Source organism: Mus pahari, chromosome 10, assembly GCF_900095145.1.
Source record: "Mus pahari chromosome 10, PAHARI_EIJ_v1.1, whole genome shotgun sequence".
Taxonomy (NCBI): Eukaryota; Metazoa; Chordata; class Mammalia; order Rodentia; family Muridae; genus Mus; species Mus pahari.
Window position 1 is genome coordinate 112,659,276 of NC_034599.1, and position 20,571 is coordinate 112,679,846.

The 20,571-nt window shown below is 47.2% G+C and overlaps 1 protein-coding gene across 1 annotated transcript in view; it reads right to left on the reverse strand.

Moving 5' to 3' along the window:
• The window catches only part of Scn11a (sodium voltage-gated channel alpha subunit 11), a 69,040-nt gene that overhangs the window by 12,741 nt on the left and 35,728 nt on the right, over window positions 1-20,571 (reverse strand). Inside the window, exons 14-22 of the mRNA XM_021207846.1 lie at window positions 18,778-19,179; window positions 16,778-16,891; window positions 15,638-15,752; window positions 13,772-13,926; window positions 9,197-9,370; window positions 5,321-5,422; window positions 4,646-4,915; window positions 3,282-3,335; window positions 894-1,035 (exon numbers count right to left, since the gene is read on the reverse strand). Coding sequence (XP_021063505.1) covers window positions 894-1,035; window positions 3,282-3,335; window positions 4,646-4,915; window positions 5,321-5,422; window positions 9,197-9,370; window positions 13,772-13,926; window positions 15,638-15,752; window positions 16,778-16,891; window positions 18,778-19,179 — 1,528 coding nt within the window. The remainder of the gene's footprint in view (window positions 1-893; window positions 1,036-3,281; window positions 3,336-4,645; window positions 4,916-5,320; window positions 5,423-9,196; window positions 9,371-13,771; window positions 13,927-15,637; window positions 15,753-16,777; window positions 16,892-18,777; window positions 19,180-20,571) is intronic.

Here is a 20,571-nt window from a genome sequence, read left to right on the forward strand (position 1 = left end):
GTTGGGATTAAAGGCGTGCACCACCACGCCCGGCTTTGTTGTTTGGTTTCTTAACTGGAGAGGATTATACCAAACTGTGTCGAAATGATGAGGCGTTGAAGAGGTCACCATTTGACGGCAGATGCTGATAGATCTAAAGTTTCTTTTATCTTCCTTAATTTGCAGTGTTAGGCCAGAGGCCAGTGGCTTTCAGGATCAGGTAAAGGGACACTAGGTTGTTACAGTGCCTGGGGCCGGAGCCTCCCTAACCCCTCCTCTGCTTCAAGTATCTGTCCAAGCCGGTTCAGGGGACAAACTCAGGCTGTTGGGAGCCAGGACACCATCATCACAGAGAGGGAAGCCCGTTTCTCCTTATTGTGGTCAACAAAATACTCTTGAGATATTACTGAGCCGTGATGGCTGTGCACACATGCTCACTGTGTTGGTTGCTATTCTCTTCAGGGCCAATTAGCCGCAGCTCACATGCAACAACAACTATCTGAGTTGAGGCAGAGCTCAAAAACCATGTGCAAGCAGAATCTGCATTCCTTGCCTTTTGTGTTGCGTTGCTTTGCTTTGTTTTTTTGTTTGTTTTTGGAGACAGGGTTTCTCCATGTAACTTCAGCTGTCCTGGAACCTTCTGGGTAGACTAGGATGGCCTTAAACTCACAGAGCTCCACCTGCCTCTGCCTCCCCGGTGCCCGGTGCTGGGATTAAAGACGTTCAGCACCACCCCTGGTTCTTGCCCTTATCTCTGAGAGCACTCTGGTGAGCTCCCCAGCTGCCCGTGAATGAGAATGGCTGCCGCCACCGCTGCCACCACCGTGCACAGTCTTCTTTCTGCATTAGCATCACATTCCCTGCAAGCATTGGCAGACCCAGGAGAGAGCACCCAGCCAGGCCAGCGTGCATACTTATCTTTTTCTGCTGCTGATTGAAGTTGTCAATGATGACACCGATAAAGAGGTTCAGGGTAAAGAATGAGCCGAAGATGATGAAAACCACGAAGTAAAGGTATGCGTATTGATTCGCCTCAAAGGACGGCTGCTTATCTTTCTGTTGGGGATGTTTTTAATGAGAGAAAAACAATTACTGAAGGAAAAAAGACGAAGCTGCCCTGGCTGCCTCAGACCAGAGTGGATTTTCCCCAAGTTTAACCACAGAGCATCCTGCCAGGAGTTGTGCACCTCTGGATGCCCCCTCTCTGGGTCCTTGCTAAGCTCCAGATGCACTCGGTGGGGAGATGGAAGTCAGGAGGTTTGAGCTTTTTCTCCCAGACAATGAAGAGCATTAATTGATAAGAAGACACAAGAGGGAACAGGCAGATGAGTAAGTGAGGGGGGAGCTTGTGCGAGGACACTAGCTGATGACAAGCATGCTCTCCCGGCTCAGGGTATGCTAGTCTACTTGCTCCTAGAATCCCATCTCCACCTTCCACACACTAGAATTATAGCCAGGGAGCGTTCCCATGCCAACCCAGCATCTATGTGGATTCTGGGCATCCAAACTCTGGTCCTCATTCATGCACACATATCCTACACACATACACACAAACAATAGATTAGAATTTAAACATTTAAATTGTATGTATGACATGCATAATTATGAGATATGAATATTACAATAGATTACAACATTAACATTAAGTCTCTACTATTAGCTTTGGCTTTCCAGGAATGAGATTCTGTTAATGTACTGAGAATTAAGCTAAGTGATTTGTTGCTATGCACTATCTACACATAAAGGCCAGTATGTTGGGCTATGATGAAAATCGGTAGCCATGAAGACTCTGCCTCCTCGGTTCAGCATCTTTCCTGCTCCCAGGCCCCCGCCCCAACCCCCGTCTGTAGCCCTGACTCCATATCAGGCACCAACGCTGGAGAGTCCTCAATACAGTGACCACAGATGTGTCATGAAATGAAACAAACAAAACTCCCCCACTGGTTGCATTCTTGACTCAACTGTCTTGCTTTGCCTAACTCTCTCCTCAGCCCTCCCCTGGACCCATAAGTCTCTCCCCGGCCCTCCCCTGGACCCCTAACTCTCTCCTCAGCCCTCCCCTGGACCCCTAACTCTCTCCTCAGCCCTCCCCTGGACCCCTAACTCTCTCCTCAGCNCCCCTGGACCCCTAACTCTCTCCTCAGCCCTCCCCTGGACCCCTAACTCTCTCCTCAGCCCTCCCCTGGACCCCTAACTCTCTCCTCAGCCCTCCACTGAACCAGACAAGGAACAGGAGACAGACCAGCCTGCCAAGTGCATCTCCCACTCTGAGACTGACTTCTGACTTCCTCTTTCACTGAAATTCTACAGTTGGGAGTCATGTCTACTCTCCTAATGCTTCCCCAGTTCCCCATGCAGACTGAAAGGTGGTTCCCTCCTGTCTATCATTTGGAGATGAGCTATAGGAAAGTTGGAGTACCTTGCTATGACACTTAGTTTCTGTCAAGCTGACACAAACTAACGTCACTAGGGAAGAGGGAACCTCGACTGACAATTGCATCTATCGGACTGGCCTGTGGGAGTAGGAGGACCTATCCCTAGGCAGATGGAGCCAAATTGTATACGGAAAGTAGCTGAACAAGCCAGGTGAAGTGTGCTGGCTAGTTTTATGTCAACTTGATACAAGCAAGCATCACTAAAGAGGAGGAAGCCTCAATTAAGAAATTGCCTCCATAAGATAGGGCCTGTAGGCCAACTTGTAAGGCGCAACCCAGTGTGGGTGGGGCCACCCATGGGCTGGTGGCCCTGGGTGCTATAAGCTCCTGTCTCCAGGACCCTGCCTGGTTTATGCTTCTGCCTTTGCTTCTTCCCTCAATGCTGTGCTATATAAGCCAGACAAACCACTTCCTCCCCAGGTTGCTTATGGCCATGGTATTTCATCTGAGCAATAATAACCCTAAAGAAGTTAGAGGAAGTAAGCCAGATTTCCCCCCTGGGGTCTCTGCTCCAGTTCTGGCTTCCTGGTTCCTGCTTTGGCCAGTGTTTTATCACAGGAACAGAAACAAAGCTAGGACACCGGGAGTTCTTGTTCTGACCCCATCTCCTACATGAATGGTTTTCATTTCTTCCCTTGACACACAGAGGGAATGTTGGATTCTACAGAATGCTGGGGTGTCAGACGCGGAAAATACATCAGTGGTCTCTTCATCAGTCCATGTCTGCACCATAATTTTGTCTCCAGAAGAACAAACAAGGATGTGGGATAATGAAGCTGCCCTGCATGAAGTTAGGGGCCGTTTGCAAACTCATAGTACCTCTGGTTTGAGCATAATACTCTAGAACACAGTGAGACATTAACTCACCCCGTTGGAATCGACAGCTGCATTCATAATGTCCAGCCAGCCCTTATAGGTCGCCTGAAACAGAAGTAGATAACTTGGACACAGCTGTAGACTTTTTTCATCAACAGAGGCATGCCACCCAGAAGCTTGTCGAGCCCCGTGGGCGGGTGTGTGTAAGCTGATACTCCCTCCTGCCCCAGAGAGAGGTCCTCAAGAACCAACAGTCAACAGCGGTGGATGTGAGGAGGGGTGTTGTGTCTAATCTCCATCTTCTTCTTTCTCCCAAGACTAATGGCTTAAAAACAAAACGAATGTCTACACAATAGGCTGCTTGGGAAGAGCCAGGTAAGGGTCGCCTTGATAGCGCACTTTTTTCGTGTGCTACCTGACCAAGACCTGGCTGCTGCTACTTGAAGAGAACGCTTGACAATGTCCTGACCTGCACCAAAGGCTCCCCCTTCTGGCGGGTGCTCTGAACAGCAAGCAAGGTAGGCTAGAAGACAAAGCAAGGCAAACCCTGAAGGGGGCATCACTATGCGTGAGTCACCCGGGAGACCCACATCAGGGCCTGTGGTGAAGGGGTTTCTGAGGATGTTTAATTGACGGTAGATTCATCTTGGATGTGGACAGCCCCGTCCCACAGGCTGGTGAGTAAAACGGAAAAAAGCACCCGCATCTGTCTCCTACCCACTTCCTTCCGGACTGTAGAGCCAGCCGGCCCAACTTCCTCACACTCCGCACTGCATCTAGACAATTCTCACCACCGTGTCTTCCCCCACCAAGGTGGTCCAGTCTCTCAAAGCACGTGCAAAACTAGCCCTGCCTTAAGTTACTTTTGCCAGATGCTGTGGTTTGAATGGGAAATGCCCCCCCCCCCAGCTCCTGTGTTTGAATACTTGGTCCCACTTGATGGTACAGTTGGGGAAGATTATAGAACTTTTAGGGGGTGGAAACTTGCTGGAGGAAGTGTGTCACTGGGGATGGGATTTGAGGGTTTACAGCATGCCTGTAGATGTATGTAGTGTATAGGTGAGACATGATAGCCAGCTTCCTGGTCCTCCCACCATGCTCTCCTAGCTGTGATGGACTGTATTCGCTTTAGAGCTATAAGCTAAAATAAAATCTTAGAAAGACATTTAAAAGAAACTTTATTTTTTGTTGTTGTTGGGTCTTTTATCACAGCAACAGAAAAGTAACTACTGCCTGAGGTGTCTTGTCAAAGTAATGAGAAAAGTAACTAAGCTGGCGAAAAGACTCTGCCCCACCCCCACCCTGCGGACAGGACTAGGATCCAATCTCTCCCCGTGTGTAGTCGTTGTGTTTTTAGTTATTTGTATTTTTCCCAGCTTCCTCTTCCTGGACGCAGACAGAGCCCCACCACTTACCACTTGCAGCAGGGCAAGGTAGGCATTCCCCACGTTGTCAAAGTTGACGTTCGGGACCTTCCACGTGTAATGACTAGCATTACATTGGTTTCGGTTTGGAACTTTGGTATGGTTTAAATATTTATTTATGTCTGTTCCGTTAATGCATCTTCCAAACGTCCCAGAAAAAAAACTTACTCCCAGGATACAAAATATGAGCCAGAAAATGAGGCAGACCAGCAAGACATTGAGGATGGCAGGTATAGCACTCATGAGGGCATTGACAACAACCTTGAGGAGGTGAAACAAAGGAAAATGTTACAAACAGAGGCACAGCACACAGTCTCCATCTTCCCAAGGGAGATGCAGGACAGGGCTCCCAGAGAGTTCTTCTGTCTTTATTCTGAACATCCCTTTCCTAGCCCATAATTAGCTCTGATTTCTGCTCATACGGCCACCAAGGATGACCTCAGAAGTGCCCTGTGACAATGTCGTTAGATACGTGGGGCATGTCTTTCCCCGGATGCAGGGAGGACAGAGCCATTGGCTGTCAAGTCCATAGTCTTCTCACTTCTCACAGTCCAGGCCCTAGTCTGGTTGGATAGGACCCCAGTAAAGTGTTGACAAAAGACCGAGGGCAGCTGGCTTCTTCCAGTCCTGTTAGCTGGGTTCCCACCCATCCATCCAGGCATGTACCTTCATTCCTTCAAACTGGGACAGCGCCCGCAGAGGTCTCAGTGCTCTCAGAGTCCGGAAGGACTTCAAGTTTGGTAAGTTCATGAGGCTGAGCACAGACACCTGTGGAGGAGTAGGGGCGAGACTGCTGGGTGAGGATGGCACATCTAGTATAAGTTGGCACTATTATCAAATAATGCAAAACTTTCCCCATAATGGCTATCCCAATTAAATTATTGGTGATAATTAGAGATTTTTAATTTCTGACATTCTTCCCAACACAGCTATTCCTTGGGAAAAAATGGTTTTCAACTGATGAATGAGGTGAACTCTCACTTTAAAATGCATTTTTGTGCTGGCTCATGAAATGAGTCTGTCATTATCTGCGCATGCCAGCAACCCGGGCTGCTTCTGTGAGACTGGGTCTGTGTCCTTGCTTACCCTCAACTTTGGCTGTCATTTCCTCATGATTTGTGTTACATATTTTATATATTATGGATAGATATTAATATCTGTCAGGTACACAACAAATACAAAGTCCTGGGATCTGATTTGTCTTTAATTATAATTTTAGCACTCCTGAGAAGAAGAAAAAAGTTCTATGTTTTAGTAGAGTTGGACTTATATATTTTTGTGCTTTAAGTTCATGTTTTTCTACTCCAAAATTATTATAAAATCATCATCTGGATTCTTTTAAACTTTTTTCCATTTATTAATTCATTTATTGTGGGAGGGCGGGCATTGTATGGAGTTCAGAGGTCAGAGGATGGCCTGTAGGCGTTAGCTCTCTTCTACCCCACAGACTCTGGGGATTGAACTTGGGTCATTGAGTTTGGTGGCAAGCACCTTTACCTGCTGAGCTACCTCGATGGCCCCCAGTGTATGTAATCTTGGCGGTTTTAATAAAAATGGCCCCCATAGGCTCATATATTTGAATGCTTAGTCACCAGGGAGTAGAACTGTTTGATAGGATCAAAAGGATTAGGAGGTGTGGCCTTGTTGGAGGAAGTGTGTCACTGGGGTGGGTTTTGAGGTTTTGAAAACCCACGCCAGACCCAGTCTTGCTCTCTCCCCTGTGGATCGGGTTGTAGCTCTCAGCTCCAGCTCCAGCACCAGGCCTGCCATGCCTACTGCTGTGCTCCCTACCATAACAACGGACTAAGCCTCCGATATTGGGAGCAAGCCCTAGTTAAATGTTTTCCCTTATAAAGTTTGCCATGGTCGTGGTGTCTCCTCACAGTGGTTAAGACTGTGTTGCAAATGAGACTAGAAGTTTGCAGGATCAATTCCTTGTTTCAGGCATGGAGCTGACGAGCTATGAAGCTGGGACCCTCTCCACAGTCCATACAGTGTCAAGACCAGTATTGGGACTCACCCACCAACGGGGACCAGTGCTGGGACTCACCCACCCACGGGGACCAGTGCTGGGACTCACCCACCCACGGGGACCAGTGCTGGGACTCACCCACGGAGACCCTCCTTTGAGAGCCATAGGCACAGGATTATAAATTTCTTTTTGGCTGTTTATCTCTGTTCTTGGGTTTGTTCTGACTGCTTTCTTAGCAAAACTGCACCTGTGTTGGGCTGGGCCTGCAGTCCCAGCAGACAAGAGGTGAGGCAGGAGAACTGGGGTTCTAGGTCATCCTCAGTGACACAGAGAGTAACTGAGAACTGNGGTTCTAGGTCATCCTCAGTGACACAGAGAGTAACTGAGAACTGGGGTTCTAGGTCATACTAAGTTACACAGAGAGTAACTGAGCTACAGCCTGGGCTACAGAAGACCCTGCCTCAAAAACAAACAAACAGGTTGTACTTGGTCTCATTTGGACAGTTTGCAGCTTCCCTCTTCTATTCTTCATAACAATTTGATTAATGTTGAATTTATTAAAACTTAGTAAACCTTGCCTGTACAAAGCACCTGCGCCTACTGGTAATTTTTGACTGTGCCTTTAGACCACTCTTTGATATAATTAGGGATTGCTGCTAGGCTTACACTATCTATTTTGAATTCACTGAATTTACAATATTTATAATCTTCATTTGGGCGCTCTTGTCTTGGTGGGTATGCACATTGTATGTGCCCATGCAGAGGTCTGACTTCAACATTAGTGTCTTCCTCAATCCCTCTCCCCCTAAGGTTTTGAAACAAAGTGTCACTGAACCGAGCTCACCAACCCAGCTAGCCGGCCTCAGGATCCTGGATCTCTGTCTCCTCTGAGCTGGGACTGTCTCGCTGTGTTTGCCAGCCTTTGGCATGAGAGCTGGAGATCTGAACTCAGGTCTTCATGTTTGCACATCAAGCACTCTGCCGACTAATGCACCACCCCAGCTCCTTTACTACCTTCTGAAATGGGAGTGGAATCTGTATGACGGCGTATGTATGATGTACCCGTGAGAGCCCTGTCCCTGGGAGGGAGACTTACTAGGTCTGACTCTCAGCTCTGCTGCTTCCCGCCAGGAAGTCTTGAGCAGTTCCTAGCCTTTCTGGGTTACTTTCTTTCTCTGACTACAGGGAAAATAAAAGTCCCTTTCTCAGAGAGTGACTATGACAAGTAGAAGAAAGGAGACATTTGGCACAGATGGCAGAAAATGTGGCTGTTGGAAGTTTTTGTTTTTCTCTCCAAACATGACAGGGTGCCATCTTGTGTTTTGTACCTGGTGGCCATGGAAACTAGAGCAGACTGATACAGTGCTAGCCAGGTCTATGGGCACTCCCTAGGGAGTGGAAGAAGGGAGACCTGGGAATCCCTTACCTGAGATCCTCCTTCTCCCAGCACAGGTGATCTTGGGGGATGCTAGAGTATACAGGGAGTGGAAGGTTGACTGACAGCAGGGCTCCATGATACACCTTCCTATAGACGGGGCGGAACTCTGCCGTGATGCAGATGTTCTAGGTCACCCACAGTCCGTGAAAAAGCCCAACGGACTTATCAGTGTCACCAAGTTGGACATGGAAGTTGTCCTTTAGAATACTGGTGCCCATCTGGGGTGAGCAGACAGATGTTAGTTGTTTCTCTCGGGAAAAGCTAAAGCATCGGTGGTGCAGAGGAAGCATCCGGATGCAGCCACTGCTGCTATTGTTAACGTTAGCACTACATCCCTGGTCACCACTGGTCTGCTCTATGTCCCGAAGCAGGCTGCTAACCGGAGCTGCGGGATTCTTTCTCTGTGAGATGGCACATGGCAGGTGGCAATGCCACTGAAATCGGAATCTGCCTTATGATCTGGCTACTGGTCTGCTCTGAGAAGTCTTTCAAGGGAAAAAAAATTAAAGTTGGGAGGGGTGGGAGGTCTGGGGAGGTGGCTCAGTGGTTAAAGTGCTTTCCCTACGAGCATGAGGTCCAGAGTTTGGATCCCCAGAACTCTTGTGAATGTTGGGTGGGCATGGTCTCCCACATCAAATTCTAGCCTCGGAAGGCATAGAGGTAGGGGATCCCCAGAACATGCAGAGCAGCCACATCAGTGATCTCTGGGTTTGATTAAGAGGCCTTCCTGAATAATAAGATGGAAGAGCAAGCACTGAATGGTTCCTGACATCAATTTCTGCCTTCCACGTGCACACACATACATGTTTATGCATACAAAAACATGCATGCATACATGTACACTGCACACATATGAAAATGGAAAAGAGTTGGAAGGAGAAGGAAAGATAGAGGATGCCTGAAGTTCCTCTGAGTTGGACACAAGCATGGTTCAGAGAGAGAGGTAGAGGAGGCTGCCATTGAGATGCTTGGTCAGTGTGCTTACAAAAAGCAAGTATGAGAGGCAGGGCTCACAGGGGTTGGACCACAACAGTGGACAGATAACAGTCAGCAGTAAGTACTGTAATGGTGCTCAGGATTATTAAGAGCCACCCATATGAGGACAGGCAGGGCACAGAGACAGTAAACTTACCACCACAATGAGGGAGTCGAGCCAGCACCAGGCGCTGGTGAAATACTTCCGGAATCCAAAGGCCACCCACTTCAGAATCATTTCCAGGAGAAAAATAAATGTGAAAATATTATCGGTGCACCTCAGTAATTTCTCAACTTGGGGCCGTTTGGCGAGATTGACATCTTCAAATATCTGAAAGAATAGAGCATAGCCGTCGGCCAGGCTGAATGTTTGCAGACCTCCTTGGCTTAGGATTTTTTTCATATTTTCTATGGATAAGAACTAGTGGGTGTCTTGAGGCAAGGTCTTGCTATAAACAGAACAAGGCAGGTCTTTTCCAATAAAATGATTGCTTGTTGAATGATATAGTACCCTGGTGATCTCGGGGTCTCTCTTCACTGGCCCTCTATGGTGGCTAATGTGGTCAAGTTAGCAGATCTGGAATTACCAAGGTGACACCCCGCTGGGTGTGTTTGTGACAGACTGTAGTTGGGTAACAGAGGTGGGAACAAAACCCCTTACTATAGCTGCTTCCACCCCATGGGCTCTGATCTTGAACTAAATAAAGAAGAGAAAGGAAATTGAAAGCCACATATTCTCTCTCTCTCTCTCTCTCTCTCTCTCTCTCTCTGCTTCATGACTGTGCATGCAATGTGACCCGCTGCCTCATGCTCCTGCTGCTGTGACAGACTGAACCCTCGAAGTGTGAGTCAAAATAAACCCTTTCTCTCCATGGTGACAAATCTTAATTGTCAACACAGTCTTGACGTTAGCTGTAATTGACATAGTCTTGAACCACTTGGGAAGAGAATCCATGACGGATTGTACAGAGCAGATTGGCCTGTGGACATGTCTGTAGGAATAGTTTTTTTTTTTTTTTTTTTTTTTTTTGGTTTTGTTGAGACAGGGTTTCTCCATATAGCCCTGGCTGTCCTGGAATTCACTTTGTAGACCAGGCTGGCCTCAAACTCAGAAATTTGCCTGCCTCTGCCTCCCGAGTGCTGGGATTAAAAGCGTGTGCCACCACTGCCTGGCTTTAGGTAACAGTCTTGATGACAATCATTAGTGTAGGGAGAACCAGCCCACTGTGGGCGGCACCATTTCCTAGTCAGGGAGGGCATCAAGGATTGTATGTGCAGAGTGGGTACCAAGTAAGTATGGATGCACTCATTTCTCCCTGCTCTTTACTAAGGGTATAGCTGTTAAGTCTGTGGCCTGTGGGCCTACTAGCTGCTTCAAGTTAGGAACTGAATAAATCCTTAAATGCTGCTGCATTTTTATTGTAGCAACAGAAAAAAAACTGTAACATGTCCTTAAGTTGCCTCTTTTGAGTGTTTTCCACATCAGTGAGAAAAGCAACTGGCACGCCCCTAAATATAAGATCATCTTCCTACACGCTAGACCACCAAGTCATTTTCTGGGCTTCCTAATCCTTTCAATTCTCACCAAATATATTATTCCAGTTTTCCCAGAAATACTCGTGGCTTAGACACCACTTTACCCTCCAGGTCACCTCAACAACTGTACTCAGTGCCTTCCCCTTTCCTCCCAAATTCTATACTCAGGAAGCCTGGAGTCCATCATCTCCCATGACTAACATCCTCGCCATTCACCACACACATACACACACATATACAAACGCACATACCACATATAAGCCACACCATACACACACACCACATATACACAAACACATGCATACACAAATGCACACATCAAACGTACATTTACACTACACATGCACACTCACACCACACACATACCACACCACACACACATGCACACACATATACACATAAACACATATACACATAAACACATAAACACATATACACATATACATACCACATGCAAGCCATACCACATACATACACACCACTCACACATACTTGCACATACATGCCACATATACACACCACACATACACAAACACATAAAGCACACATGCACTTACACTGCACATATATACACACACACTACAGATAATATCATTTTATAACTGTTTTGTGACACACTGAAATTGAAAAGCTCTGAACCAAAGCTCTTAGTGCAAATTTCTTTGTCAAATATCCATTAAGTGTGGTTATGGAAATGAGACCTGATGCTGACCCTTTTCTATGCTACATCCAAACATTTTCCTTGCCTGCTGTGTGTGTGCGTGTGTGTGTGTGCGCGTGTGCCTGTGCCTGTGCATGTGATTCTGCAAGACCTATAAAGTTAGGGTATGATCTATCATTTCAGCCTTCATAAAGTAAGAATGGAAGAAATGACAGAGAGAAGGGAGCTTGGAACTAACTCTGCCCAAGACACTTAAGGAGATACTAAAAGTGGGAGGGAAACCAGTCCCATTTTAGGGACAAGGTAGGGCCACATCCTTCAAGAGAATCCAACCAACTCACTTCCACCTACCACAGTGAGTTTTGACTAGAAAAGAGTCCTTGTGTTTTTAGATAGTAAAATATCTCCCACGGGCCCCTTTATTTGGTTCCCAGCTGCTCTGGCTGGTTTTGGGGGAGTGGTAGTTCTGGAAACTTTGGGAGGTTGGGTGAACTTGAAGGAAGTATAACTCTTGTAATCCTGAGCCTACAAGTTTACAGCACTGTCCCACTTCCTCTTAGCACTCTTTTCTGCTTTCTGATCCCTGGCATTGTGAGCAGCAGCCTCAGGTTCCCACTGCCTTGGCAGAGAGCCGCTCCTCATGAAGTTTGGCTGCACCTGGAACTATGAGCTAAGATACACCTTCCTGAGTCACTCACACCGGGGTTTTGGTCAGAATAAGGTCAAGAGTCACAGGCACATCTCTGTGTCGCCTCCTCTTGGTTCCTACTCAGCCTTGTGAACTTGGAGGAGCTGACATTCTATGGGAAAGTGTCCTGTTCCTATGAGGCTGAACTGAGCTCTGATCCCTGCTTATTACCCTTTAGCCCCTCCTGCTCTGAGCCCATCACTTACAACTGTGGTTTATAAATAATCGCTGCACCCATCTTCCCATTTGAACTCCTCACTCCTGGAGGCCAGAGACCTTCTTATCTGCATTACCTGTCTGTAGAGGACAGGCAAATCTGGAGAGCACCACAGGCTCACTCTCTCTTTTGAAAGCTTAGCCACAGGCTAGCTAAGTAGGTCAGAGATACAACTGGGTTTCAAAGGCCCCCATGTCATACCAGGGCCAAATTTTTATATGCGGTTCTTGTCACTGCCATGCAATTGTCCAGACCCAACCTTCTCAGCGTCTAACACCCACACATCACCTTGGGAACTTATTATCTGTCCAGTGGTTTGGAAAGGGCTCAAGACTCGGCTTTTTGAACAAGCTTTCCAGTGGTGTTGATGGTGTTGGACCTTAGTCTGTAGGCAGTGGTGATGGGTTGAATTTTTCTTATTCTCTTCTCTATCATGTACAGTGAGATGGGTCGATCTTTCTCCGGTGTTCTCTACATGGAACGTTCCGTACTGCTCTCCCCAGCCTCCACCTGTCTCTCAGAGTGGGAGAGAGAACGCTACCTGCTGGTGGTAGGTCTCTCTGCTAGTGTCTTCTTTCCCTGAAACCACCTATCTGTCTGTGGCCTTCTGACAGCCTTCCTGTCACTTGGCACCATTTAAAAAAGTAAAATAAATGTAGCCGTGGTGTTCATGACACACAAACTGGGAGAGGCCATTGCCAAAGACTCACAACCCAAGTCCTTTGGGGAGTTCCCGGAATGGTTCTAGAGAAACCTGCATTTTTGTGTGGGGAACAATTTCTTGTGTTGTGTGTAAGGCCTTGTGATTTATGCTGATGCCAGTCCCTAGAGAGCATGCACCTGTCCTCTTGTTCTTCTCTTAGAGGTCACATAGGTATAAAGCATTAGACGGAAGGCAAGGGACTTAAGAACAAGGCATGTCAGTGGCTTCTCTGTTTGCTACAAACTAATTTCGAAATGCTCTGTCACTCCAGATCAAGAAAGGTTCTGTTTACTTCGCATCACTTACAGCGCTAGTTTCACATCTGAGCCTTGAGGAAAGACACACAGACAAGGAGAGGGAGACAGGAAACTGAGGAGAGGGAGGTAAGGAAAGGGGCCGGATACAAGTGGCATGGGAAGCTGGAGAGAGGACAGCGTGACTGGCAGGAGGAGGGAACAGAAAGGCACCGGAGACCCTGACTCAGACTTATGTGTCTGCCTCAGTAGGATTTACACGGCACCTTAACCAGGAAGAATCACAAATAGGACACAGCGTCTCCATGTCCCTTAAGGGGCCACAAGTGATGGGAAATGTCAGAGCCACTGGTTTTTATCCCAATCTGTTCCTGGTAGTCCACCCTGTAATATCTCGTCTTAGACAGCAACACCATAATCTTCAGGGAGGGGGGGGGGCTGCCTGAAGGAGGAAGTGCGTGGATGTAGCGGAGGTATCTAGGAATCCTCCAGAAACGCGGAGCCCCTCGACCAGGGAAAGCATCTTCAGGGTGGGAATCTCCGTCTAGACATGGTGTGAAACCCAGCTCAATGAGGTACCAGCAGTGAACACCTCCCTTTGCTGCCCTTTCCCACAGCCCTGCCACGAGGCAGTGCCCCCATGCCCAGTCTCCTCTCCAAGAGCATCCTTTACCAGTGCTCCGCTGCTCAGCAGGATGACAAAGATTATGAAGCTCTCAAACCAGCTATGCTTCACGATTTGGTAGCAGGTTTTCCGAAGATTCCACCACAGGACCCAGAGGGACTTTCTTTTGATTGTTTTGCAGCATAGAAAGATACAACTGAGGCCTGAAAGGAAACATTTGTAGCATTAGTGTCAGGAGCGGATTGACCTTAGCCGCCTCACTTCTAATGCCTCTTCATGTCCCTTGCCTTGTGAACTGCAGCGTCCCCAGTCAGAGACTCTCCGCTCTGCTGGCCAAAAGGAAGAGGTGGAGCCACAAAGGGTTAGCTCTAAGCCTTGTCTGTTTCCACTTGCCCTGCACCATCTCTCTAAAGGCGATATCCTCAGGTTAGCCCCCTGGTTCTCGTTGAAGGATGGGCCACAGGCAGCAGAGCCAGCTTGCTCAGTTGAGCTTAAGCTAGATCTGCTGACCCCTCACTGATACCATTTGCAGGAACAAAGCCATCTATCTGCAGCAGAGACACCTAGCCGGGTCAACTCATGGGGGGGGGGGCTGCTTATCATTACATGCCTTCGATGATTTGTAGTTAGCAACTGTGCCAATTATAATTGTGGGGTGGGGAGGTATGTAACATACAAGAAGTGTCCATGGGGTTTCAAGAAATGAGGTGAGGGCTTCCAAGGCCTTGTGAACTCAAGCCACACATGGGAGAACTTGATCAAATAGCCTTTGCTCTCAACATGCCTGTCTTTACCACAGAGCACAGGGTCCTTCATATCTCATTCCCTTCCTGTCTGTCTGTTCTGATACTGGATGTCCTATGGACGCTACACAGTGGCTGACACATTGGCCTAGCAAGCTCTCTGTGACAGGATTTTCCTTGTCCAATCACTAAAATATTAGAGTAGCAGGAGGCCTGTGATTGAACAGGAAAAGGGAGGCGGAGCGGCAGAAACAGACGGTGTCTGGGGGGGCGGGGGGGACAGAGTGGCAGAAACAGACGGTGTCTGGGGGGGCGGGGGGGAGGAAGGAAGCCAAGATGGAGGCAGATGTGAACCGGCATGGCTTTAACCAGTCACGGGTAGTTATATCATAAGGTTAGAATAATTGGGATAAGATTTTATCATTATCAATTGGTTCTAAAATTATTGCATTGGCATCTTTTAAATTGATAATTTATTATTACATAAATCTGATTAGTTAATAAGATTCAAGAGTTTTGTTTTGATGGCTCAGCGGTTAAGAGCACTGGCTCCTCTTACAGAGGTCCTGAGTTCAATTCCCAGCAACCACATGGTGGCTCGCAACCATCTGTAATGGGATCTGACGCCCTCTTCCAGTGTGTCTGAAGATAGCTACAGTGTACTCACATAAATAAATCTTTTAAAAAATATATAATAAAGTCATTAAAAAAAAGAGTTTTGTTTCTACCAGGTTGTGGCGGCTGACCACAGTGTGGATGGGTCATTGCTTGGGGCTGGCGTGGTAGAGAAGGGAACTCGGGAGCTCTGGCCCCTCCAGAGAGTTGGCGGACAGAGAGAGTAGCCCTGCCCCACCCGAGAGACCACCGAGTTGAGATCATCTGGCTGGAGCCATGCGGTCTGCCAGTTGTCAGCAGTAGTGCAGGAAGCCTGTGGGTCCATTTTGTAATATTTCCCACAACAGTTCTCCAGAAGAGCTTTTTGGATCCTCACTCTGTTTATTGGGCTGTGTGGATGGAGCATGCCTAAACCAAGAGTTTCTTGATATTCCCTCTACTAGAATCTAATTATCTAATGATAGTAGTGATAGAAAGGGGGCAACCACCCAAACCTCAGAGCTACGGAGAACGCAGACCCCATTCAAAGGCTATGTGCAAAACTATGGCCACTTACCCTTGGGAAAGCATCTATCTGGTTGCTTTTTGGGGGAAACTGTTTTCTGTAAATTTCTAAAGAAATTCAGGTCAATTGTGCTGCATTCTGAGAGCATGCTTGCCGCATCAGACTTCTGCATGTGAGAAGAGAGGGAGGAGACGGTCAGTTGCCAAGCCAATCAAGCAGAGGCTTCTGCTGTAAGGATGCCAGTACATACCACTCCTGTTGGGACTTTTTGTTAAGTTCTCTGCCAACCTTGCTTCGGGGGAGAATTATCTCATTTCCATGGCTAAGGAGCAGTCAGGCACATGTGTGCACATTAGCTCAGCCCTTCCCTCCAACAAATCATATCCTAATAGACTGCCAATTAAAGTGGTAGATAATAAGAAAACTACTCTACTGAGACTAATTTTCAGCTGTCCCAACTCATAGATTAATAGGTTAGGCCAGTGGTTCTGGTTGACTTAATCCTGTAGGAGACATTTCAGCAATGCCTAGAGATATAATTTTTCAAAATATATCAATATATCACTGTTTTATTTCAAAAATAAAACAGTGTGTGTGTGTGTGTGTGTGTGTGTGTGTGTGTGTGTGTGTGTGTGTGTTCAGACCAGAGCACATTCTTAGGTCTTATTCCTCAGGATCTGAACATCATGGCTTTTTTGAGACAGTCTTTCATTGGCCTGGAGATCACCGAGTGGCCAGTCTGGCTGACTAGTGAGCCCCAGAAACCTTCCTACTCCTGCCTCCCCAATGCTGGGATTACAAGCATCCACTACCATGCCTGGCTTTTTCTTGTGCTCTCTGGAGATCAAGCTTGGGGCCTTATACTTGCTGCAAGCAATCTACCAAATGATCCATCTCCCCAGAACTAGAGACATTTTTAATTATCACAGCTAGTGGGATACTCCAGATATCTGGTGGCAGCCAAGGATTCCAGGTAGGCATCGTAAAATTCACAGGAAAGCTCACCACAGTGGGGCTCTTGCCCCACATGTTCATGTAGCAAAACTGAGAGGCACTGATTCACACACTTGTTTAAGAATCTACCCTGGCAATCATTTCTCCGTTCATTCTGCTGTTGCTCCACAATCCTATTCTGGAGACTCTGTGTGGAGGAGTCACATGCTCCTCCCAACCACACCCTGGGCCCATTACCTTTCGAGCACTCTGTGTGGTTAAACTCGGATCTTCTTCAGAAAACACTTCCATTTCAACCCCGTGGTCATCTGGGCTGGGGGGCTGCTTGGTCTCCAGAGGGAGGTCACAGGCCTGACACACAGAAGCCCAAAGTGAAGTTAACATTGCTCTGGACAGACCACTGGTCATAAAGTGAGTTTGAATTCTGTCCCTGAAAAGCCCGATGTGGAAATATACTGGGAAAACTACTGGATAGAACAGGAACAGGAATGCATTGTAAAGTTCCTTAATTGCAACAGTATGGTTCCAGTGTAAGACTCAGCCTATCCAATTAACTCAAAGATACAAGTGTGTGTGTGTGTGTGTGTGTGTGTGTGTGTGTGTGTGTGTGTGGCGTGCGCACGTGCGTGCGTGTGAGCGTGTGCGTGTGTGTGCGTGCGTGTGCACGTGTGTGTGCTTGTGTGTACGTGTGTGTGCGCGCGTGTGTGTGTGCTTGTGTGTGCGTGTGTGTGTGTGTGCGTGTGTGTTTGCGTGTACAGGTCTAAGGTCTTTCTGAACTGTTTTACTACCATACTTTTGAGACAGAGTCTCTTATTGAACTCAGAACTCACCAATTATGTAGACTGACTGGGCAGTAAGTGGCACAAATTCCTGTCCCCATCTTCCCCATGATCAAATTATAGCACTTAGCAGCATGTTGTTTTGTTTTAACATATGTCCTGGGAATCCGAATTCTTCACCCATTGAGCCACCTCCCAGCAGCAATATGGAGATTTAAAATATTTTAAAATGCATCCATTCAACTCAACAGCTAACTAATAAATCACTTAATAAATGATACTGGTATGTGTTGCCACAACTTAGCAAAAAGTAAAATTTGCAATTACATGAACAGACAAAGAATAAGAAAGATGAAAAGTAATTTTTATCCTTTGAATACAGAGGGTTTCTTAGCAACTTAGCATGATGTCATCTTGGAAGAATCTAGCATCACCTGGGATATGGGCCCTTGGCATGCCTCTGGGAGATTAGCTGGGACTGTTAATGCAGATGGGAAGATGGCCCGCTGTGGGTGCCACCATTTCCTAGTTGGGATCCTGGACTTTGTGAGTGGAGGAAGGGAGCTGAGCAGCAGCATGCATCACTCTCTGCCTCCTGACTGTGGATGTGATGTGAGTGGCTGCTTCAAGCTCCTTCTGCCTCCTCTGTGCCACCAAGGTGATGGTGCACATCACCATGAGCTGTGAGCTGAGATAAACCCTCTCCTTTAGTTGCTTTTGTCTGAGCATTGCATCACAGCAACAGAACAGGAAGCTAAAACACATAGGAAGTGAAAAGCTGTGGCAGTTTGTATATGCTTGGCCCAGGGAGTGGCACTATTAGGAGGTGTGGCCTTGTTGGAGTGGGTGTGTCACTGTGAGTATGGGCTTTAAGACCCTCACCCTAGCTGCTTAGAAGTCAGTATTCTGCTGGCAGCCTTTGGATGAAGATGCAGAACTCTCAGCTCCTCCTGAACCATGTTGCCTGGATGCTGCCATGTTCCCACCTTGATGATAATGGACTGAACCTGAACCTGTAAGCCAGCCCCAATTAAATGTTGTCCTTATAAGAGTTGTCTTGGTCATGGTGTCTGCGCACAGCAGGAAAACCCTAACTAAGACAGAAGCATAAAGGAAGGAAAGAGCAGCACGTCATAAAAACAGAAAGTTTGTTGTGGTGACCTGCAAGGACATCTAAAAACAGCGTATGGTGGCCAATCCTGGGCATCAACCTGACAACATCAGAACCAGCGATAGGCTGAACTGTGGGTCACTCCGTGGGGGCCTTTCTGACACCTCCCATCATGCTGCAAACACAGCACCCATTAACCCTCCAAGGATTGGGCTGGTGTGTCCAAGAACATGTACATTTTATAAATGCATATCTCTGAGCAACACATAGAACGCAACGGGTGCCAAGTGCCCTGTGGTGACTGTACATTCCAAGCGCATCTCGTGTGATGTGTGGACCTTCCATACCTGAACTTTGGTGCTAGGTTGTGAGGTAGGTGGGGCATCACATTCACCACAACATTCCATATCGTCCTCTTCTTTGGCCAGCGGGGCCAGTGGAGCCCCGGCCTGCACAGTGTACAGAGTCATTTCTGAATCATACTCCTTCCAGGGCCTTGCATCCAGGAAGGCCGTGTCTCTACTCTCACCGGCAAAGCTTTCTGTTGCCTCGTTTGGCTTTGGCGAGTTTTGCCTCCTGCACCTCTTGCAACAGAAATTCTGAAGAGCGTGCGCCATGAAGGAGAAGGCCCGGCGGAACCGATCCAGGGCTAGCTGCACTTTGGTTTTCCTGGTCTCTCCTTCTGGGTTCCCATCCTTCTCCTCATTGCTGAAGGAATTGAGCAGCAAGGCAATGAAGAGGTTAAGCACCTGAGGTGAGTAATAAGGCAAGTTTAGCAGAGGAAGAGGTGCTCTGACCTCCTTTCCCTCAAAGCTCAACCCAGGCAAATGAGACTTTCTGCTCTCTCCCAACAATGCCTTTCTACACAGGAAGTGGCAAGATGGAGCCTGAGGAAAAAAAGGAAAGACAAGAGACACAGAACAGGCAAGGTGACGGATGCACACATAGGGAAGGGTGCATCCAGAAAGGATTATACTGAGAAAACCCAGACTTAGAAAGACTGATACCATGTGCTCTCTCTCACACCAGATCCTACTTCTAAGGCTTCTTAAACAAGAGTGTATGTGGGTATGAGTGTAGGTATCAGTCGTGGAATAGAAAGGAAACTACAAGAGAGAGAGAAAAGGTGATTTTTAAAAGGGCAGAGGTAATGATAGAATACAGGTGACATAGATGAAGGGTCCCACAGGGCTGAGAGAGTAATAGCTTAGGAAGACGGCTCAGCAGTTAAAGTTCAAGTCCCCAGGACCCACATAAATGCCAAGTGGGCATGGAAGCCCACCTGTGCCTGAGAGACAGAGCTAGGAAATCTCTGGAGCAAGCTGGACAGGCGGACCAGCTCTGTCTGAGAACTCTGGGACTGACTGAGAGATCCTGCCTCAAAGACCAAGATGGAAGCATGGTGTGACATCACCTCAGGGCCTCTACACACCTCCAACACACACATATGTGCCTGCATATACAGGTGCCCACACACATGTGAACCAGCATACACACTCAAGTGGCATACCACACACACGGAAATAAGAAACAACCCTCTATGTTATGTATATAAATGTCACAATTAAATTTATTATGTTTTGAATACTAATTAATTTTTAATTTAACATTAGTTTTTATGTTTTACTCCTCTATGTGTCGGTGTGTATATGTCTCTGTGTATCTGTGTGTGTCTGTGTGTATCTGTGTCTGTGTGTCTGTATGTGTCTATATGTGTGTGTTTGTGTGTGTGTCTATGTGTGTATCTATGTGTCTATATGTGCGTCTGTGTCTCTGTGTGTATCTAGGTGCATCTGGGTATGCACGCAGTGTGCTCACAGAAGGCATTAGAAGCTGGAGCTAGGGGTGGCTGTGAGCTGCCCTCTGTGGGGAAGTGTTTGAAGGATGAATGGATCTCATCGTAGATCTTCCGCTTCGCCAACAGAATTCCTCTCTCAAGACCTTTGCTCAGGTTCCCCTCCACACATCCACTTCCTGGATTTTATTTGTGTTTTCTTTTTGTTGTTTTTTTGTTGTTGTTTTTTTGTTTTGGGTTTTTTTTTTTTTTTGTTTTTTGTTTTTTGAGACAGGGTTTCTCTGTGTAGCCCTGGCTGTCCTGGAACTCACTCTGTAGACCAGGCTGGCCTTGAACTCAGAAATCA